This window comes from Echinops telfairi, unplaced genomic scaffold (genome assembly GCF_000313985.2).
Source record: "Echinops telfairi isolate 266 unplaced genomic scaffold, ASM31398v2 ScPeMD7_7414;HRSCAF=8452, whole genome shotgun sequence".
NCBI classification, from domain to species: domain Eukaryota; kingdom Metazoa; phylum Chordata; class Mammalia; order Afrosoricida; family Tenrecidae; genus Echinops; species Echinops telfairi.
This window is the reverse complement of record NW_022111314.1, coordinates 318,102-340,519: the sequence shown is the minus strand read 5'-3', so window position 1 is coordinate 340,519 and position 22,418 is coordinate 318,102. Positions and strand designations below refer to the sequence as shown.

At 59.8% G+C, this 22,418-nt stretch overlaps 2 protein-coding genes across 2 annotated transcripts in view; one reads left to right on the top strand and one right to left on the bottom strand.

The window, feature by feature from the left end:
- Window positions 1-3,475, top strand: part of SLC2A4RG (SLC2A4 regulator) — a 4,078-nt gene extending 603 nt beyond the window's left edge. Inside the window, exons 3-10 of the mRNA XM_004716060.2 lie at window positions 12-115; window positions 406-548; window positions 1,356-1,465; window positions 1,676-1,839; window positions 1,940-2,040; window positions 2,123-2,354; window positions 2,441-2,535; window positions 2,621-3,475. Coding sequence (XP_004716117.2) covers window positions 12-115; window positions 406-548; window positions 1,356-1,465; window positions 1,676-1,839; window positions 1,940-2,040; window positions 2,123-2,354; window positions 2,441-2,535; window positions 2,621-2,732 — 1,061 coding nt within the window. The 3' untranslated portion in view covers window positions 2,733-3,475. The remainder of the gene's footprint in view (window positions 1-11; window positions 116-405; window positions 549-1,355; window positions 1,466-1,675; window positions 1,840-1,939; window positions 2,041-2,122; window positions 2,355-2,440; window positions 2,536-2,620) is intronic.
- A 1,026-nt stretch (window positions 3,476-4,501) lies between these two features.
- ZBTB46 (zinc finger and BTB domain containing 46) lies at window positions 4,502-22,165 on the bottom strand. Its single transcript, XM_004716030.2, has 4 exons — window positions 21,226-22,165; window positions 13,524-13,808; window positions 9,134-9,309; window positions 4,502-6,224 (listed from the first exon to the last, which is right to left on the bottom strand). The coding sequence occupies exons 1-4, from the start codon at window positions 22,163-22,165 to the stop codon at window positions 5,865-5,867; spliced, it is 1,761 nt and encodes a 586-aa protein (XP_004716087.1). The 3' UTR covers window positions 4,502-5,864.
- Window positions 22,166-22,418: the final 253 nt, after the last annotated feature.

The following is a 22,418-nucleotide window of genomic DNA, read 5'->3' as shown; positions in this document are numbered from 1 at the left end:
GGCCCTTGCAGCCCTCTCGGGCCCTGCTTCACGGCGGGACGAGGCGCCGAGGCTACCGCTGGAGGGGCCGGGCTCGATCGCTGTGGCCGGGACACGGCCTGCGACGCCACCGCAGGTACCGAGCCGGCCTGCGCTCCGGGAGCGCTGTCAGCCCCACGGGGCAGGGGCCCGGCCGCTGACCAAGTTCTCTTAACTGTAAAGATGGCGTCGGAGCCGCGCAAACTTCGGGCTCCGGGGGGCGGGGCGGGCGGGGGCCGGGCCGTCCGCGTGTCCGTGTGTCCGTCGGATCCGGGCGGCCAGGGACTGCCTCCTCCCGGTGCGCTTTACACCGGCCGCAGCCGATTAGGAGTTCACATAGGGTGGTGGGCCCAGCCCGCCGCCTCCCTGAGCCCATCCCGTCCGCAGGGGCCCGCTGTGAACGACGGCTTCTCGGACCTGAAGTTGGCGCTGCCCAGGACGCCACGGGCCTCGGACCCGTGGGGCGCGGGGAGCTGGGTGGGGGTGGCGCCGGGGCCCCAGTCGGCACACATCCCGGTGCCCACGCAAAGGTGAGCCAAGGGCCGTGGCTGCGGGCTCCAGGGGGGTGTGCGCACACGTGTGCGGAGGCTTGCAGTGCAGGTGGGTGGGGCGCGAGCCGTGGAGGCCCTCGGTGAGGCGTGCATCGGAGTCTAAGCTGGGCTTCTGCAGCCCAGCACTTTTACAGCAATGGGGGGAATTGAGCGCAAAAGATAACCGGGTTCCCGGTGGTCCAGTCCCCTGGGTAGGGCAGAGTTGGTGGGTGAGTGGGTGGCCGTCTTAGTTGGGGGTGAGGGGCTGAGCGGCCTGCCCGGGAATCTCGCAGGCTTTTGTCGCACTTTCAACCTAGCCCTGGACCCTTGGGCACTCAGTCCCGGGGCAGGCCGCGGCTGAGCCACTGGCTCTAGTCGCTGGCATCTGGGACCGCCAGGGCTCGCGGGGCCTTGTGTTCACAGTAGCATTGCCAGAACCTTGGCTACTGTGTTCTGGCAATGCACCTGTGAACACAGTGCCAGACCTACCCCCAGGGAGGGGCTCAGACTCCCTTCCCAGTACCAGGCCTCAGGAGCCACCAAATTCAGAGCCTAGGTGCCAGGACCCCAATCCCTGCCCTGTCTATGACAGCGCTCGCTAGCAAGTGGTGGCTCGAGGCTCTGCAGCCAAAGCAGGGGTGGAGCTGGGCCTCCTGCCCAGCTGCCAGGAGTGAAGGAGCCTGGGCACACACACGTGCCCAGGCCTGCACGTGCACGCACCAGTGTGTGTGTGCTTGCAAATGACCATCAGGGAGGTGCCAGGAGTACCTGCTGGGTCCCTGACAGCGCCTTGCCCGAACCCCACAGAGGCCCTACAGGAAGAGAGAGGCTGGACGAGGTCATGGCCGCAGCGGCCCTCACAAGCCTGTCCACCAGCCCGCTCCTGCTGGGCGTCCCAGCTGCAGTCTTCAGCTCAGGTGAGACTGCAGTGGTGTTCAGGGGCGGTGGAGGGGCAGGCCTCATGACTGCTGACCCCTAAGAGCAGAGCCTCAGCATCTGGGGTACTACAGGACGCACGGGGCTGGGTACCCCTCCAACCACCCGCCCCGCTGCTTTGCCTACTGAGCTGAGATGCCCAGAGGGAGGCAGGAGGCCCCTGGGAGAGCCCTGACCGGCTGTCCCCACAGAGCCTGGCCCGGAGCCTTGGCAGGCCTTGGGACGGCTGCCGGGCAGCTACGGCGGAGACTGGGACCTGGCCAGCTGCCCGTCCACCCCGTCCACCCCATCGCCCCCACTGCCCCTTGAGGCAGCTCACTTCCTGTTCGGGGAACCTGCCCCTAGGAAAAGGAAGGTGGGCTTGGGGACCGCGGGGAGGGGGGAGGGGGGAGAGGAGGGTGGTCGGGAGACGCGGGCGCCAGCGCCTGGCCTGACTGCCAGCCTCTGTGCCCCAGAACTCGGCCCAGGTGATGTTCCAGTGTCTGTGGAAGAGCTGTGGGAAGGTGCTGAGCTCGGCCTCCGGGATGCAGCGTCACATCCGTGTGGTGCACCTGGGGTGCGGAGTGCGGGTCGCGAGGGGCGGGGCCGCGAGGGGCGGGGCGGGGCGGGGCCTCCTCTCAGTTCCCCTGTGTCCCCAGGCGCCAGGCTGAGCCGGAGCAGAGCGATGGCGAGGAGGACTTTTACTACACAGAGCTTGACATTGGCCTGGACGCGTTGGCCGATGGGCTGTCCAGCCTCACCCCTGTGTCCCCCACGGCCTCTGTGCCGCCCGCCTTCCCCTGCCTGGAGCTGCCAGAGCCCTCGGCCCCGCCCCCTCTGCTGAGCCCGGTGGGGCAGGTGTGCCCTATCCACAGCGGCCGAGCCTACCAGGTGCGTGAGGGCAGAGTGGGAGGCTGGAATGGGTATGGGGCGCTGGCTCTGTGGGGGAGCGAGGCCTCAGCTGTGTTTCCCCCCAGGGCCGCCCAGATCATGTCCACCTGGAGCCGCAGGGGCCCGCGGCCAGTGCCTGCTTCCCGCCAGCCCTGCCCTCCAAGCTCTCTGTCAACCCCAGGTGCGTGTGTGCGTAGGGGCCAGTCAGGAGTCAGGTGAGAAGTGGCCGGTCCTACAGCGCCCCCTCTGCTCCCTGGTGCCCACAGGAAACCCCGTGGGGACGCCAAGAAATGCCGTAAGGTGTATGGAACAGAGCGCCGCGAGCTCTGGTGCGTGGCCTGCCGCTGGAAGAAGGCCTGTCAGCGTTTCCTGGACTGAGCCCCGCCCCACCTCCAGGGCACACTGCCTGGTCTTCTGGGGCAGTCGGAGATCCTGGGCCTCAGAAGTGTGTGTGTGTTGGGGTGGGGGAGGGGGCATTCCCAGCACCCAAAGTGCCTCTGAAGAAACCAGCCTTTTGCACTAAAAGCTGCACATCATCCCCTTGCTGCAGGGCCCCCATGGCGGCCCCCCTGCCTGTGGGCCCTGGAGCTGCCAGGATGCTGGTGGGGGTCCCAGGCTGTGCCCTCCCAGCCTTCTATGCACTTTGAGGGGTGCTTAGGGAGGGGTCACTGCACTTACCACAAGGGTCTGAGGGCCCCAGGGTAGCATGTGTACTATGTCCCTAAGCTCCTGGGCCCCCCTGGGCCATACCAGGGAGGAGCAGAATTAAAGATTTGGGGTTTTTCCAGAAATCCAGTTGGCCTCCTGGTGGGAAGGTACCTGAACCCACTTGTCTTCCGGGGCCCCTCAGGCACCTGCTGGGCTGTGACACACACACAGGCGGGACTTTGAGCAGCAATTTCCCGGTTTATTGACAATGGTCGCTTTTGCAAGAATGCTAAGCTGTTCTGTCACAGTAAAGAGGCCCACAAGCCAGACTCAGGCCTGGAGCCCCATGACCAGGAAGGAGTCAGGGACTTGCCCTGTGGTTACAGAGAAGTGGGAGAGCAGGCTTGCCCCCACCCCCCGCCTGGTATCTGAAGCTCTCACCCCCAAATAATTAAACACGTCTCCAATACAAACACAGGTTGATAATAATTCATATAAAGTTATGATTCCCGGGGAAAAAATCAACAATCTTCAAACACTGCCCCACCCCCTTTACCTGTTTTGTTGACAGCTTTGCGAGGGTTGAAAAGTAACTACTTAGGAAAAGCACGAACGGCATTCATTACAAGTCGTTCTAGACACCAGGGCGCGGAACACAACTGAGGGCGCCTGAAAGTCACCAGGGTCTGGCTTCTCACGAGCTGCACCGGTCACAGCGTGGCCATGGGGTCTCGGCATCCAAAACAATCCCAGCCGTTTCTGCCGTTCCCGTAGAGAAGGAAGGTGAGCAAGGGGGAGAACTGCCGGTGTCTCTGGAGGCCAGACCCCTTTTGCGGGCAGCCTCGCACCATCTCCCCCCAGGCCCCTAGTGCTTCGGGCAAAGCCCAGGGGGGACCCGCCCCGACGCACACCTTCCAACACACTGCAGACACCACAATGCAAAGACAAACTAAAAAACACAAAACGTGACATGTCAGCTACACAATTTCCTCTTCGTAAAAAAATATTTATTCGTTTAACATTGATTTAAAAAAAAGTCACGTTAAAAAAAAAACCAACCTTCATTTTGTGTCCACCCCCCCCCCCTCCACCCCTGCCTCTTAAGAGAGGTGTCCACCTTGGTCCTGGATACACCACTCTTAGCGGGAAGAGGAATTGGGGACCTGCAACTGGGAGTTGGTGGGAGGGGCCTGGGACCCTTGACCTCCTGGAACAGTATTCAGTGTTGGTTTTAAGGAACAAGACCACCTGTGGCACCAGCAGCAGGCCCCCAAAAGGCAGGGAGGGTGGTCCAGAGGGGGCAGTGGCCAGTGAGATGCCCTGAGTGTGGGGGCAAAGTGCCCTTCTCGGGAGGTGGGCGGCCAAGGCGGGAACTGGACACCAGATGGTACCAGGACATACTTGTTGGTACAAAGGCCAGTTGCCAAGTGCATTGTGTAAGAAAATGAGTCGGTCTAGAAAAGAGGTTTAAAAGGCTGGGAGAGGGCGGGGGGGGGGGGCCTTGGTCCAAGGGGACAGGCAACCACATGGTTAAGCAAGTAGGCCCCTCACTAAGGACACAGCTGAGGGGCCTGGTGCAGACAAGCCTAGCTCTGCAAAGGGCATCTCGCTGCTGGCAGGAACGTTCACTGATTTTCAAAAGGAAGCTTGTGGTGGCTCCCCATGTAAGGACAGCGGCAATGCTGTGATGAGATCATCACAAACAAGGTGATGTACAGTCTGCAGGGAGAGAAGCCAATGGCACTGCCCCCGCTGGGCATTTCACACAGTCCCCGAGACCCCTGCTCAGGTGACCTGGGGACACAGCATGTTAGCCCAGGGCACCCCCCAGGACCACAGCTGCCGGTGCAGGCTTGCTGGGCACCAGGCAAGAAGGCTGTGTCTCAGAGACAGACAGCCAGCAGGAAGGGCAGGACCCATCTGAGGGTCCGTCCTGCACAGGGACTCTGTCAGCAGCCTTGCCCAGGTACTCACGGCAGGGGACTGCTGGCACCAGGGCACAGGGTGGAGTCTTGACTTTCTGCTTAGGAAAGAGGGCAATGGCTCTCGGGCATCATTCTTGGAAATGGGCAAATGCAGCCAGAGGGGCAGCAGACGACAGGCTGTAGGGCAGCCACTTGGCATGCTAGTCAGGGAGAGCAGGGCCCACGATATGACCTCATCACGTTGACACCACTACGTGACCGTGGGGAGGGGAGCAGCTTCAGGTAGCAGCAACAAGGCAGGAGCCAGTGGCCAGTTCACAATGGCTGTGGGCAGCATGGATAACCCCAATGGCCGGGCACCACCACGGCGGCTATGGGTTCCTCCGGCAGCTGGCCAGAGCCATGGGGGTGAGGCTGGCAGGAAGGCTCTGGAAGGGGTGCTGGCCTCCGAGAGGCCGCTGCAGAGCCTGGAGGGAGCAGCAGTCAGGGTGGGTGGTGGCTTCTGCGGACAGACTATAGCACCGAGAAGCCAGTCTGCAGTGATCTGTGAGCACCAGAGGCTGAGGGTCTCTAGTTGCCCTTTGCCAGGACCGTCCATGGGTTTGAACCGTGGACCCTAGGCTGCCGAGGGCAAGAGGATGGGGCGGATCCACTGTGCTCTCAGCTGTGCAAAACACTCCCTGGAACCTGCCAGCCCTGGGTAGGCCCCAGCCTCTTTGCAAAATCCCGAGAGGAAAGCAGAAAGGCCACCTACCTGCTAGGGGCTCCCTTCTGTCCCAGTGGACAGAGGAACAACAGACAGGCAGGTGTGAGGCACTGGCGAGCACTCACACTCCCCTTTGCTTAAAGTGGCCACACCTCCCTCCCACAGAGCAGCCCTGCCCACTGTCTGCGGGTGCCTGAGGGCGGCAGGAGGGCTGAGGACCTGCTGCCCTGCCTAAGAAACCCAGGCCAAGTCTTCGGGATCCCCTGGTGGGCTGCGGAGTGAGTCCACATCATCCTTGTCGTCCCCCAGCAGCACGTCCTCCTCGGGGGCCAGGCCCCCATCTTCATCTGGCTCTTCCTCTCCATCCCCACGGGGGTCGTCGGCATCCTCCAGGTAGGGCCCTTCACTGGGGAACAGTGCATCCGGCGAGCCCTCACCGCCACCGTGGTCCAGGGCCCCAACCACTCCTCGGCCCACACAGTCTGCACACACACCATGGCGCCGAGAGCCATGCTTGATGCCCACGCTGGCCGCTGACATGAACACCCGGCTGCACACCTTGCACACGTACTTCTTGTCTTTGCTGTGCACCTGTAGAGACAGGGGAGGGGGGCGGGCACAGTAGGTAGCCAGGGAGGGCCCCGAGCACCCCTCCTGACCCCTCAGGCCCCTCCCTGGAAGCAGGGTCACTGCAAAGTCACCCAACCTGAGCCAGGACGACAGCGAGGCCAGCCTTCGCTGCCCAGCACGTCCCCAGAGCCCAGCAGAGCCGGGGAAAGGAAGAGGGGGCGTGTGAAGTGCTTTCTTCTTCTTCCCACCCAGGGCACATGGTGCCTGGCTGAAAAGGCTGTGGTCCGATGAGGAAAGATTTTCCAACACAGCCCCTTGTCAGTGTGCACGTAACCCGTAACATACCTCATCTAAGCAGTGGACAGCTCTTGAATCAAGGTTAGAATTGATCCCACATTACTGAGGGCTCTGTGGGGGGGAGGGACATTATGAGTCACCGCCCTAGGTGACACCCACCTTCATGAGGCTGCTCCCTCCCCCAACAGAAGAAAAAAACTGGAGACTGAACACAGCCAGGCTACACTGAGGGGAACCAGCCAGCACCGTGAGGGTTATGAGGAGCCGCGGTGTCCAGGCCTGGTGGGAGGGGCTGAGTGGGGAGTGGGGTCTGCGCTGGGACACTGAGGCATCTGGCTCGGACCAGATGGCTGGGCATGCTTCTGAACGGACTTGCGCGCCAGGAGGAGAGAGCAGGAAGGATGCTGGTGCCATGGCAACCACTGAATCAGCCCTGAGGGTCAGGAACGTGGGCGGGGCATAGCTTGGCAGCCGGCTCTTCTCCCCCCCAGGGAACATCAGGGGCCCGGGCTGCAGAGAGGACCCCACTCCGAGAAGAGAGCAGAGAGGCGCATGCGCGTGGACGACTCCAAGTGCCAGGCCCAGGCCCGCAGAAGAGGCCAGAGCGGCCACCGGTGCCCGCAGGCAATGGGAAACAGGAGGTGGCCCTTGCTGGCTGTGCACACAGCAGAACGCCCCGCCCTCGCTGGTGCCCCGCCCCCAAGCGCCACGCCCACGCCACGCCCCCGGAACGTGGGGTCCTATGACCGTAGATATCCAGCCAGGCGGCTGAGTGGGGACCACTGCACACACTATGTCCTTGGGCTGTACACACAGAAATGGCGCGCGACGCAGATTTTATTTACTACGCACTTGGCCACAGTGCAGGCAGCCGGGATCCATGGCCTAGTGTACAAGCAATCTTGACCCTGAGCAGGTGTGCGGCACATGCCCCTCTAGTTCTTCTTACCCAGGAGCCTTGGGGCACGGTGGCCAGGTGCTTGGCTGTGACCGCCAGGCCTTGGTTCAAAACCACAAGAGCTCCTCAAGAGAGATGGCCCCAGGAAAGCACGCCCCTGGGTAGCTCGCCTGTGAGGGGGGTGGGGGTGGGGGTGGGGGTGTCACGTGGGCCAGACTGCGCGGCAGGCGGCAGCCACCACGCTGCCGAGTCTCTCTGGCGAACGGTCCCGGGCTCACTCGTTCAAATGAAGCCGACTTGTGCCATGAAGCCGACTGGCTGCCCGCCTGCCTGCCCAGTGACTCCCAGGTACGGGGCTCCGCGCCTCAGGCATGCAAACCCTCTGCATTTGCAGAAGGAAGCGCTTCATTTTTCTCTTTGGCAGCCAAAATTTCCTCCTCTGCCCCAGCCAGGCTCCCCTCATCCACCTTGGCAGAAGCCAACGGATCAGCAGACAGGACATGGAAAGACTGAAAGGGCAAGGGAACCAACCCCTCAGAACCTTTGTCGGGTGCCTGCTTGCCCTAGCCAGAGGTCTAGAGGTCCCCAAACCTCCTCTCAGGAACCTTGGGACCCCTACATGTCTCTCAGAGACAACTACCTCCTCTCAGGGACCCACACCCTTCTCAGAAACCTGGGGATCTCTGACGCCCCTCTCCAGGGCCTGGGACCCCTGCCTCCTCTCAGGGACCTGGCGACCACATCCCCACCATTTCAGGGGCCTGCCTCTCGCCCTGTTCAGAGCCCTAGGGACCCCTCCCTTGAGAACGTGGCAGGAGTGCCCTTCAGTCCATACAGACCACCTCCTCCCCCAACAGGAGAGCCTAACAAGCCCACCTGCCAGCCACCCCCCAGCATATTCCAGCTATGCTCCCTGGGGCCTGCAGTCATCTGTGCCTACCCCCATACTTGGCAAACCTTGGGTGGCTCCTCAGCGGAGGCCGTCCTCCCAGGGGCCCTGCACCCCTGGAGGTGATCCTATCCGAGACCCAGCAATGTCCTCTCCTGGCCAAGCAGACCCACTCCTCAGGGCTCTGCCAGCCCTACCCGGTGATGGGCTTGGTGTGGAAGTAGAATGTGCCGGACCAGGCCAGGCTGGTGAGAGAAACAGAGACAGTGGCTGTGGAGCAAGAGGGGGCTGGGGTGCAGGGGCGAGACCAGGCACAGGAGGGGCCAAGGGGCACAAGGAGACAGGAAGTCCAGATGGGGAGGGAAACCAGGCACCATCGGACTGCCAGGAGTAGGGGGGGCGTGACTGTCGCCAGCCTTCCCCAGGGCCCTGTGTGGCAAGTGTATGCAAATGCACACCTGTGTACACATACAACACACGTGTATGTACACGCAGACACCCCCCCAGTGCATGCACATGTGTGCACACTCATTTTGGGCACACAGACACACCTCACTGCACACACGAGCACATGAACATGCACACACAGTGAATGCACACACACACACCAATGTGCAGACACATGTGTATGGACACAGACACACCCCACTGCACACACACATGCACAAAGTGGTATGCACCCACAGACACACCTCGATGCACGCATGGCACAGGGGCACACAGACTTAAAGTGAACACACATCTATGCACACACATTCAGCACACACTGGTGTGCACACCTACACCTGCGCACTTAAGCACACAGGGGTTTGCACACTCGGATCTTCGTCATTGCCTCCCGCTCACCAGCGTGTGCCGCTTCATGTGCTCCCGCCTCGTGAACTTCTTGCCGCAGATCTCGCAGGGGTAAGGCCGCTCGCCCGTGTGGGAGCGCATGTGCCGCTTCAGGATGCACTGATGCATGGCCGAGAAGCTGCAGTACGGGCACTTGAACTTCTTCCTGATCACCGTGAATTCGTTCACTGCAAGACAAAGGCCACAGGCTTGCCCCGACTCGCCGCTGCATCCCCACCCCACTCTGTGTACACCCCCCCTCGACCCCAACCCTCAGCTCCTATGTACACACCCCGCCCCAGCCCCCAACCCCCAGCGCAGGCGCACACCAGCTCCAGAGTACGAGCTTGGCTCTTGGTGGGCCCAGAGCGAAAGGGACACTGCAGCGCCCTAGGGGCCGCCCTGCTCGGTGGGTTGGCGCCGCGCGCAGCCGCACAACGGCGTGGAGCGGGCGGGACGGCCAGCCGCCGCGCGCTGAGAAAAGGGCTGGCGACCCGCAGGGACGATTACCGGCTAGGACGCGCTGGGGCGGCGCTTCTCCGTCCCAAGGTGGGGAGCGGATGTTGAGATCGGGAACCATGGCTCGGAGAGGTTTTGTTCCAACTACGTTTTTAGTACGTGTGAACGAGGCCACCTGGTCAGAAGTATTCCCAGGCCCACCCTACACGGCGTGGCAGCCCCCTCGGCCCCTGCTCGGGCGTGTGCTCCCTCAAACAAGCCGGCGGTTGTCAGCTGACGCACGCCCATGGGTGGGAAGGAGACCCCCGTCTGCGCTGAGCTGCTCCACAGGCACTGTGATCTTGAAACAAAGAAAGTGACTGAAGAGGGGCACGCTGGGCGGGCCCAGCACTATGCCCAGGGGGTACTGCGGGCGCGCGCACACGCGCGCGCGCAAGAGAGCAAGAGCTCTGTCCATTATCACCATGGGATTCACGGCGCCCAGGTTGGGCAGGCTCCTGGCAGCTCTTCTAGCCCTGTCCATGCCCGAGAGTTCAGCCTGCGGGACCACAGGTTCCACAAGAGTGTATGTGCGTGTGTGCATGTGCACACACGCATCCACGTCTGACACAGGTCTTAAGGGAATGAACATGCACATACAACACTGCCAAGGGTCTCACAGGAAAGAACACAAACACCACTCTGTCCCGTATCCCCCCACACACCCCTCTGTCATAGGTCCCACAGGCATTAGTCACAGGTCCTCCAGAAATACACACACACACACACACATACACACACACACTTTGAAAGATAGAGTCAACTGTAACACAAAAATGATGCTTCCCATGGTACCTGTGACTGGCAGAAAGCCTCAGCCCACCATGGAAAAGTTACCCAAGACGATCAAGAATTAAGTTCAAATGAACCAAAATGCAAAGTACAAACAGTCCTCGCTAGTAAGAGTGATAACCTGGCAACAAAACCACCGCCTGTAAATTTCACAGCCTGACCAAAGTCATCAACCCTATGAAAAGAAGGAAACTGCTTTGGTTTCGAGAACCATCCAGAAAGGACCTTGGTGTTGAACTGCTCCTGCACTGCCCCTGCACTTGATGGCTCTCTTGATGCAGAAAGCCGTGCCCGCAGCCTACATTACAATTATTCCTATGGCCAAAGACTCCACACTCAGGGACACAGTCCTGTGCACCCCTCACCACACTGCTGCCAGCAGGGGTCAGCCTCCTGTCCAGGGTCCTGCCCTGCACCTACAGGGTGCATGTCCCACAGACCACAACACAGCCAGCACCCTGACCCAAGCCTTGTGACACTGCAGCAAGGCCTGGAGAAGATGAGGGACCAAGTCCTGGACAAGTGCAGCTCCGGGGCTCAACAAGGGTGCAGTAGAGGGTACAAGGCAGCCTTGGGACTCATCCGAGTGGACGCTCTGGTGACCTCTCACCCCAGGAAGTCATAGGTGAAAGATGACAAGCAGGCAAGTAAGGGGTGATGTGCCCAGCCTTCCAGCTTCCCCCACAGATGGGCATCTGGACACATACCCCACCCCCTGTCCTTGCATGGCCATCTGGACACACACACACACCTTGCCCTTGCACGGCCATCTGGACAAACACCCTGCCCTTGCTTGGCCATGTGGACACACACACACACACACACACGACCCTTGCTGTAGTATTAAATTAAAATGACGCTGAGGGAGGTGGGGGGCCAGCCCCCACCGCTAATACTCCTATTACTACTACTCGGATTCAGTAATGCACAATTGTACGGTTGAGATATATAAGTATTATATTAAAGTCATCAAGAGCATGAGAGATATTACAATAATACAGTCAGACATATTACAGGGTAGCATTGCTCAACTCAGCCCAGTTTGGTGGTCCACGTGGAGAGAGGGGGAAGGGAACAAGGGAGAGGGGAGTGACCAGGGAGTGAGCAGCAAGGAGCTCAGAACCAGAGAGAGATCTATATTGCTGACTCACACCTATATACCTTTTGGGGGCAAGCTAGCCCACTAATTACAGGTAGAGACATATGTCACAGGGAGGGGCTGCTCTATAGGTTACACAGCAACGAGTGGGTGGTCTAGGGGTTGGTCTCTGGGTCTCCATAGGAACCATTATCAGTAGGATGAAAACTCCGCCTACAGGAGCCTGTCCATTGTCCCCAGAGGCAGGGAGCAGGCCCACCCCTGTGGCGGGATGAGACAGCAGCCTGGCAGCTGATTGCCCTCAGTGGGGGGAATGCCTGTGCATCTGCCCTCCCCCCACACCTTGCACCTCCCCCCACACCTTGCACAGCCATGTGGACACACACCCCCTACCCTTGCTCAGCTTGCCCACCCCATGCAGGCCCTTGGAGGACACTGCAACTCCAGACGCTACTTATGGACCATGAAAGGGCCGATTCCGACAAAAAAAGTGGAACATTTAGAACCTTAAAACTAGGAGATTGAAACGTAATAGAAATGGAGAAATAGGAAGACTCCTGAGATGGTTTTCCAGAAAGTCTGTCACACTGACCCCTGGCCTCAGAGGAACTTCACATCGGGCTCCCTCCATCTCTGTGAGCCAAGAAACCCAGGGGCTAGAGTATGTCCAGGCGGCCTGCATGCTGGAGGGTACTTGTACTCAGGGGGGACACGCCCAGGGGCCCTGTGTACTCAAGGCCTGTGTACCAAGTGGGGACACACCCAGGAGGCCTGTGTACTCAGTTCAGATGCCCAGGGGGCCTGGTGTTGGGTTTAGAAAGCACACAGGTCCTGGCAGGAGCCCAGAAGTCAGGCGTGAGGGAAGCCAGGTGCCCACTCTCACTTTGCTGCTCGGCCAAGAGCCTCTAGCCCCTTCCCCTCCACGTGTGCAGTTGTGCTGGTCCCCAGTAAGTGAGCCATTTCCCCAATCTGCCCAGCAGTGACTGTGTGTCCACCACAAACAGGTCCCAGATGTCCAGGCACCCTGGAACCACCTTTCAGTCCTAGAATCGCCCCATTCAGCCATGTCCTCTGTTCAGTCCAGCCAGGGGTGGGGACTGCGGGGAGGCCAGGAGCATCCTGATGGGCCTGCGGAACCATGCTTTCCAAATTACACTGTGTTTCAAATCCAAACAAAGGTGTAAATGACCATACCCTGTTCTTCAAATGTGATGGACTGTGAGACCTAACAAGGGTTTAAGTCCTAACCAACCATGTTGATTGGCTGCTAAATTCCAGACAGTCAGGAGGGTTGGCCACAGCCACCTGCCCACTGCTGGCCCAGCACGGAGCACACCTGCTCTCACTCTGTACTTTATCAGCCATGGAAACAAGGTTGCAAAGGCATTGTTACTGCAACGCAGACCTACTGGGGGCACCAGGCTGCACAGGAGGGCCTCTCACAGCCCATTCCCAGGTCTTGGACCACATCCCCGCATGCCCAGGGCAGCAGTTGCCCTTGTCTCGCTCCCACCCGGCTGACCACTGACCAAACAAAGCTTAGCTGAGCCAGCCACCTGCCCCACATGGCCAGCCTATCTGGCATGGACCCTCAGGGCCTGGCACAGGGAGCTCCCCCTGATGCCTCATCACAGGAGGGTGGCTGGTATCTCCTGGATCAGATTTGTGCCCAACAGCAAGCCTGGGTGTCAACCCTGCCCCTGCCCAGCTGGCCAGTCAGGCTTCCAGGGGACACTGCCTGACTAGCTAAGCAGGGAGGGCCCTGCTCTGAGTGGCCAGCAGAGGGCGCCCTGGCGTGGCACTTGGAGCAGCAGACCTGTCCTCCCTCCAGGTGAGGTGGACAGCTTGGTCCCAAAGGCCAGCAAGGTGGCCTGAGGAAGTCCGACTCTTTGGTGGCTCTGGGAAGGGTGGTCCACTCCCACGTGGACCCCAACCACTGCATCCCCTCCAGCCTCAGAACCAGCCAGTGAGACGCTTGTGGAACCAAACAGCTTCTGGGGACCCGGGACTTACGAGACAAGGAGTGTGTGCCCTTGGGCAGGTACTCGAAAAGCAGGGAGCTGTCCTCGCCCATCACGTCCGCCTTGAGGGACAGCAGGCTGTTCTTGCTCATGAGCGCCGCCCGCAGGTTGGCCACGGCAGCAGCCTGGTGCAGCCGGTCATCCTGCTCTGGGGTCAGGGGCGCGCCCAAGTAGCCAGCCTCCCCACCCAGCAGGCCCTCATCGGCGTGTGTGGACAGCTCGGGCCTCTCGCCGCGGCTGTCGAAGCTGCTGGCCTCAGTCAGGGTCAGGTCAGCATCTGGGGGCACAGAAAACACAAAGGTTACCTCCGGACACCCAGGAAACACGGCAAATCCGAGAGGAGCCAGGCCGCGCTGCTCGGCTGGCAGCTTGTTTGGGACCACTAGGCCCTGACTGCCAGCCTGGCTTTGGTGCCAGGCCCCACCAGGCTCCCAGCTGGGGGCTGCTATAGCTCCTCCGTCTCTCAGAGAGGACCAGAGACCGAGATGTGAACCCCACGGACTCTTACAAAGAATCAGGGTGGCTCCTCCTGACCTTGGACATGGCAGTGGGCTCCCACGTGGGACACAAAACCACAATGAAGGCAGGCCACTGGCCACCATCAGACCCAGGGGCTTCTACCTTCTGCGGACTCCTTCAAGACGGGGAAGAGATGCCACAGAGTGAGCGAAAATATGAGTGGACACCCATGGGTCTCTCCTTGGAGAAACCTGTGAACTCCCCTGGCAAACCCACCTCTGCACACCCTGCATCTGTGTGCCCTCCCCAAAGACACACCTCCCTTTCACAGACACACCTGTTTACCCCACATCTGTGTGCCCCCCAAAGACACACCTCCCTTTCATAGATGCACCTGTTTACTCCACACCTGTGTGACCCCAAAACACACATGCACACCTTAGTCTCACACATATCCCTGTGTGCACCCCTGCACCTGGGTGTCACCCACAGGCACACTTGTACACGTCCCTTCACAGACACACCGATTTGTACCTTTGTACCCATGTGCCCTCTAAAGTCACACCTGTATACTTCTCTTCACAGAAACACCTCTGTACCCCTCTCAGAGACACACCTGTGTGTACTCCTATGCCTGTGTGCCCCCCAAAGATACACCTGCACACCTCCCTCTCACACACACCTAGTTACCTCATGCCTGTTACCCCCAAAGACATACCTGTACACTTCCCTTCACCGAAAGTCCTGTGTACTCCCTCTCACAGACACACGTGTGTCCCCCTAAAGTCACACTCATATACCTCCCTCCATAGAAAGACCTATGTGCACCCCACACTTGTATGCCCCTAGACACATCGCATATAAAGAACCTTTGAAAGATTCTTACAACTCTATAAGAAGATGACAAATAGGGGGGAGTGGAAAATGAGCTGATACCAAAGGCTCAAATCAAAAGAAAATGTTTTGAAAATGATGATATGTACAATGTGCTTGGCAAAATGGATGTATTTATGGATGACAGAGCTGACAGAGCCCCCAATAAAATGATTTAAAAATTCAACAACAACAAAAAAAAAATTCAACAACAATGACAAATAGAGACCCCAAGGGCAGTCGGCCCAACACCTCCCACAGCCAATGCACCTCACCTGTTGTGGTGAAGCAGCAACTCGCATATAAAGGCTCTGAGCCGGTGGCCATCTAAAGGCACCCTTGGTCACTCTCCGCCCAGAGCACAGATGGGGACACATGGAAATAACGCGTCCAGGGACCCGGTGAGCCACTTAAACGTCAGTCCCCAACATCCAGAGACCAGAAGAACTACATGGTGTCTGGCCACCACTCCCTGCTGCTTTGAAAGGAATCACATGAAAGGTCCTGGATACAGTGGAAATGTGCAGAACAAACGTCAGAACCATAACAGATTCCCAGCTTATTGGTCAGACAGAGACCAATGGGGCCCCTGACACCATGGCCTTCAGGTGTGGACCTAACACCCCTTTGGCTCACTCTTCAGCTCGACTTGAGAGGGCTCTGTAAGGGGAACAGTGGCGTGGGGACCCACGCACTCCTTACAGCCACCAACCATTTGAGATCAAAGGGCAACCCCGACCCCAGGGCGAGGTCCAGAAGAGAGAAGGAAGGGGGAGGTGTGGATCAGGAAACAGTAGTGGGGGCCGGGGAACGTGGAGGAGGGACAGCGGGCATCGTGGGGACTGCAGTCTAGGGCACGAAACAAAAGGTGCCCAAATTGCTGAATGGAGAACTGATCTGCTTGGCAGACCTTCCCCAAATCACAATAAAACGCTTGCTGGTTTGTTTGGGGTTTTTTTTTGCTTGTTGTTTTTTTTAATGACAACACAGGTCTGAAAGTTCTAAGACAGTGGTTCTCAACCTTCCTCATGGCGCAACCCTCATGTTGTGGTGACCCCCCAACCATAAGTTATTTCATTGCTACTTCATCACTGTAATTTTGCTACTGTTATGAATCAGGCAACCCCTGTGAAAGGGTCACTGGACCCGACCCCCAAAAGGGCGGCGCCCACAGGTTCAGAACTGCTGCTCTAAGGTCTTGAGTAGGCAGATGGTCAAAAGCGTACAAAAATGCCCCAGTCAGTGTGGGTGGCGCCTGTCAGACCACCCCTGTCCGCCCCTGAGAACCAGGACAGCCAGGAATGCCCATGGGACCCACGGGGCGGGCGCATGAGCTCCCCTGCTCTCCACAGATCACTAAGGACAAAGAGAAACTGCTGTCCTACAGGACACTGGAGCCTCAGCTCCAGGGGTGGGTGGGTGGGGGTGATGTGAGCCTGTTGTGCCCCAAGGCAGACCCTGGGCCTGATCAGGAGGAAGCAAGGTCACACTCGGCAGGCCCCTGGGCAGAACTGGGAGGCCGGGGGAGACATGAATGCGGAGAAGAGGACACATAGGGGCTGGGGGAGCCCCATGCCCCTGACTGATCACTTCTAGTTTGTTCTTGGAGAAACACAGGAAGGTAAGTGAACTTCAAGGAGGAACCAGGGCTGAGAGTGCTCCTCTGGCATTTCAGACCCAGGCTCTCTGAGCCAGTGAGTGCGCAGGAGGAGAAAAGGCCCTAAATGTCCCCAGGACGTTCTGCCAGTCCACCTGGTGCTGCCTGGGACCCACACAGGCTCAGACCATGGGCAGAGCGTGGGCACCATTCTCAGTCCCATTCCTAAGGCTGGGGGTGCTCACCCTGCCTGCACACATGCACAGGAGACCACCAGGAACCCCCAGCCCCATCCTGCAGGCACAGGGCACAGGAGCCATTGGGCAGAAAAAGATGGCCCTCCCACTGTAGGTGGCATGCGGTGACATTTAGAAAGTGCTGCTGACTTTAATGGTTCAGCAGAAAGTAGGGAAGCAGTGGGACTGGGTGGCAGCAGAGCCCACATCTGGCCAGACAGCGGGTGCTCACTGCAAAGTAGGGCGTGATACAAGGGATCAAAGACAACTTAGTGGGGACACGGCTGTGAGCCATCCCCCCACCCACTGCCCTGGGTCTGAGGAGGAACCACCACACTACCAGGAGTGCCTGTGTGTGTGTGACACCCGTTCCACCCAATACAGATGTGCTAGCTCTTGCCACCATGACTGCCATCTTGTTTGGAAATAGGGTCTTTGAGGATGTCACCCTTTGGTGGCAGGGAGGAGCAGACAGACAAGCACAAAGGAGGGAGCCATTGCTTGACACAGGGCTGCCACAGCATGGTGGCCCTTCCCCTGGAACCTGGGGGGCGGAGTCAGCCTCCAGACCCAGAGGTCTGCGCCCCTTGGTGATGCAGCCCCATGCCGATGTTGCAGGAGGTCACCACTGGGGGGAAGGCACACAGGACCCTCAGGGTGCAGTTACCTGGCAGCATCCTGGAGCTGGGTAAGCTGGCGGGGGGAGGAGGGGGGGGAGGCGGGGCGCACACGGCACCCACCTGCAGGAGGCTCTTCACTGCTAGCTGTGACTGAGATGGTTGCCCTGGAGCCCAGTCGTGGATGAGGAGGGCACGGCCAGGGCAGGGGGCATGCTAGCGGCCAAGGGAGTACCTCAAACTCGCCTTGGTTCTGATCCAAATGGCAGCACGGGGCATCTGGAACCCGGGTGCACAGCGCGTGTGCGTGTATGTGGGCGCCGGATTAAAGGAGCTGCCAACATCGCAGCTCCGCCCCTTCCAGCAACACCCAGCTGAGCGAGGGGAACGCGGACCGGGCGTGTGCGCAGCGCTCCGGGACTTTTCCCCTGCGCCCAGGCCCCGCGGGTGCACTCACCGACGGCGCCGGACCACGCAGCAAGCACGCAAGGGCAGGAAAGTGCTGTGGGGCGAAGCGGCGGCAGGGAGGTCGTGCGTCCCGCGCGCCCGGGGCGGTGGGGCTCCCAAGCCGAGGCTTTGCAGACGGGACAACCAGAAAGGCGGTGGGCTCTGGGGCCAGGGGCATGAGGGTGGATGGATGGTATCGAAGTCTTGGTGGGAGGTGGGTGACACAGGCACACGCATACCTTTACCAAAACCCACCCCCCGTACGGTGCTGGGGGAAAGAGCTCCTGTGGGTGGCCTCCAGAGTCGTCCGCGCCCGGCCCCGGGCTGCAGCCTGACCCGGGAACTGCACGCCCCCCGCAGGGATTGGTCAATACAAAATGCAAATGAAGTTCTGCGCCTGACCCTGAGAGGGGACTGGCTAGTGTGCGGCCCTCCCCCACCACTGGGAGGAGCATGCCTTGAAATCAGCTGGGCGTCTGTGTATCTGCGCCGCGCTCTCCATGCGGGCGCGGGCAGGAGGAGGGAAGGTCGGGGAGGGAAGGAGGCCGGGGCAGCATGGAGCCCCCTGAAGTGCTGTTCCCACGGAATACGGGGGTTCAGAGGGGCCAGGGCATCAGGGGTGACGGCTGGACGGGTTGAACTTCACTGGGAGCACGCTCTCTGAGGTGAGGCAGCTTAGGAGAGGGGCCCTCCAGGTGCGCTCTGTCCCGGGTGTGCAATCCCACCTGAAAGCAGCGAGCCGGCATGGCATCCGGGCATTGGCCGGCTGAAGTGTTTGGGGGAATGTACTGACAGCTGTAACATAGATGGGCAAGTATGTAAAAGGCACACCGGAAACAGTGGGGGCGGGTGGGGGGCTACTTTTCTCCTGTTCCTCAAGTGTGAATGTTTTCTCCCTAAGGTGTGAGCAGGACAGGCACCCGGACCGCACCATGTCAGCGACATCACTGTAGCTATGGCAGTCTAAGAAACGGCGATTCCACGTGCCAGAAACCAAACCGCAATGCAAGGACACCACTTGCAGACAGCTGAAAACGCCCAAACGCCCACTCCCTGGCCCAGAGGCGGGCTGGGTCGCTCAGGATCAAATTGGGAGGGAGGTCTTGTCTTGTGTGATCTGGCTGGGCCCAGCATCATCCCAGGAAGTGAGGGGTAAGGTCTGGAGGGGATGGGCTAGTGCAGAACATGGGTGGGGTGACACAGCCCCTCCCCCTCATTGGGGTCCCCCATGTGTCGCGCAAGAATTCCACCACCTATGCGCCCCACGCATCCCTACCTGTACCTCTATGTACACCCCACCTCTCCCACACACCCACCCCACACCCACATACACCCCACATACGCACCCACAAACACCCCCCCATACACATACACACACCTACAATGACTACACATTCGAGGGGGCCCTACTAGCAATCACATAAATTAGCTGCTTATGGACTCGGACTCAGAAGAAAATTAGAATGGAAGTTACTTCTTGGGGCGAGGCTGTTTGGAAAACCTCTGAAGGTGGTGAGGAGAGTGGGTGGGGAGAGCCGCTGGCCCCTCCCAGCATGCTTTTGGTCCACACAGCAGTGCCCCAACCAGCACCTTCCTTCAGAAGCAGCCTTTTACCTCGTTTTCCTGTAAATTGGAAGTGAATTAAAACTCCCCAATGGCGTAAGTGGACAGCAAATGTTTTGAGAATAATGAGGGCAATGAATGTACAAATGTGCTTTACACAATTGATGTTTGTATGGATTATGATTAAGAGTTGTATGAGCCCCTAATAAAATGATTAAAAAAACCAAACTCCCCAGTGATGGCAACCCCTGTCAGGAACCACAGGCCTGCAGCCTGCCCCGCCCCTGGCCAGCGAGTGAAGGCTGTGGCCGTTGTCACGTGGGCAGGGACCAGCCCACGCGAGCGAGAACCACAGCCTGATCCTTTTCTTAGCAACTCGCCCAGAAGCGTTCCACAGTTGCCTTGGAAACACAGAGGCTGTGCGACTTTAACAAAGTGCACAGCTTAAATCACTTGTTTGATTCTAAAAAGCACTTTTTGCTCCTTGCCTGTGTGTCCACACTGGGCAGCTCAGGAGCCAAGACTTCCGGGCAGGGATGAGCGCTCCTGAGACAGATGTGCTGCGCCTCCACCACGTGACAGAGCAATGGGCACACGTGGCAGCTTGCCCCTGATGGGTGAGAGGAGGTGCCAATCTCTGGCAACAAGTCCTTCTCAGCCCCTCTGTCGGAACGTCATCCCACAGCCAACAGCTTGTCCTTAGTCCCGCAGCATGTGACTGCTGTCTCTCAGGTCTAACTGGAACCGATGCAAGGAGCAGGCACAGTGGTCACTGACACCCACCCGTACAGCTGCCCTCGTGGACACCCATGCAGCCCCGCAGACACCCCTGTGCACCTCCCCCGCAGACACACCTGTGCACCTCCTCTTATAGACACCCCTGTGCACTTCCCCCCTGCAAACACCTGTGCCCCTGTGAGGACAGGTGCTGACACCCTTACCAGCCTCGACAGACCATGTGTGTGAGGCAGGGCCCAGTGTCTGCCTTCACACTGCTCACTGCCAACTGTCTGTGAGGCTGACCCAAGATGTCCTTTCAAGAGCCTGAGGAGCAGCCTCAGGCAAGCAGAGAGCCACCCCTAAAACAGGCCAGGGCCCCCAGCAGGGACTCCGATGAAAAAGGATAACACCCTGTAGTGTGGACCAAGAGCACCCTCTCGCATCAGTGTCCACAGGGGCCCCGAAACGGTGGCTATCATGGCCCCCACTCCTGAGGCCAATCCCACTAGGCATGAGAGTTCACTCAACGCCGCCGGTGACAGCCGCCAATGGCAGAGCTGGAGCAGGGAAGAGCCAGCCCAAGGGCCACACACTGGCGACCCACCCATGCAACATGCATCGGAAACGGTAACTTTTCGGTTCTTGGAGTTTGAATCTTTTAAAACGTGGTACACAGTGCAGTGCCTACGGGAGGGCTTCAAATGCAAACAGCAAGTCCACTCTGCTCTGCACCTTCCAGCCCTTCCCCCAGTCTCCATCACCCACCACCCCCCCAAGTCCTTCCTGCCTCCATCCACCCTGGTTCCCCTCACCCCTACACCTTCAGTCCCTACCCACTCCTTGCCCCCTCCTCTCACACTCTTGCCCCATCCTCTGTGCCCTCCCCTACTCCAGGGCCTTGCCCCCACCCTTCCACAGAGCTGCGGAAGCTCTTTCTTGGCTTCACCCACTCTTCTCTCCAGACCCCTAGCTTTGGGGCCTCCTGGCAACCTTGGGTGGTAATACCCCAATGCCTCAGTCCCTGGAAGGCACCATCCAGTGCTTCCCATCCTGGGGACAGGGGTGGCCCAGGAGGCTCTCAGACAGAACCACCACCTGCCATCCCACCCCCAAGCCCGCAGCTGAGGGTCTCAGCAGGCGCCGCAGCACCACTGCAGGCTGCGTTCACCACCGAAGGCTTACTTGCATCATGGCTGCTGAATGGCCAGGCCGAGGCAGGCAGGTAGGAGGGCGCAGGTGAGTCCGCCTGGCTGTCAGCCTCCACTTGCTGCGTGATGTGGCGCACAGTCTCCTTGTTCTTGCGATTCTTCCTGCGGCCCGCCGGTGGCCAGCCTTCTGCACCGCCCTGCTCCGCTGGAAAGGCGCCCTGCAGCGCCCCATCCTTGCCCACTGTCAGCTCGCTGCCTTCATAGTGAGGTGGCGACACCTGCTCCTCCTTGACCCGCAGAGGCATGTAGCCGATGTCCCCAGGCCACAGTGGTGGCGCAGACCCGTCATCCTGGCTGTCAGCCCGCGGCTCCTGATCCTCCTTCCCATAGCTGCTCCCGCCCTCATGGCAGCTGGCGATGGCAGAGTCGCCGGATGAGTTGGCAGGGCTGGTGCGCCTTGCCAGCCAAGGGGAAATGCTGCGGCCGGCCACCACAGCAGAGATGAGCGCATCCGCGCCGCCGCCCGGGGGCGCGCCCACCTCCAGGTCTGCCAGCTCGTCCACAGCGTCGACCTTGACGCTGATGTCCAGCGCCGCCCGGATAAACTCATGGCACGCCTGCACGATGTCAGTCATCTGCAAGAAGCTGGCGGCGGACATGACCTCGATGACGTTCCTGCTGGTCAGCGCCAAGTGGGCCGAGTACATGAAGTCGATGATGGCTTTGAAACCCTGGGCTGTGACGATGTCCAGGTGGGTGACCATGGCCTGGTCAGAGGTCTTCTGCACCTGGCAGTAGAGCGTCTTGAAGTAGCGGCTGCTCCCGAGCAGCACGTTCTTGTGCGCCTTGAAGACCTTGCCCTCGACCACCACGCAGGCGTCGCACAGCACGCCGTGGTGCCTCTGCTCGTTGAGCTCGCGCAGCAGGTGCTGGTAGTGGGACGGGATCTCCATGTCTTCCTTCCGGTTGTTCATCAGGACACCAGCCGCCTCCACTCCTACAGGCGCTGTGGGCGGAAACCAGACAGTTACCTTCTGCCCAGGTGCTCTGGCAGGTGGCCGGGCCAGCCATCTCCAGGGTCCCCAGTGTGTGTGTCTCTGAGTGCATGTGACGGGGTGGGGAGTCCCCATAGCAAATGCAGGGGGCACGGGCTGATTCCTCAGCGTGTGTTGGGGGGAGCTCCGGAGCTTGAGCCCCTCACCCCATGCCCTACCAGAGGTTCCCCTG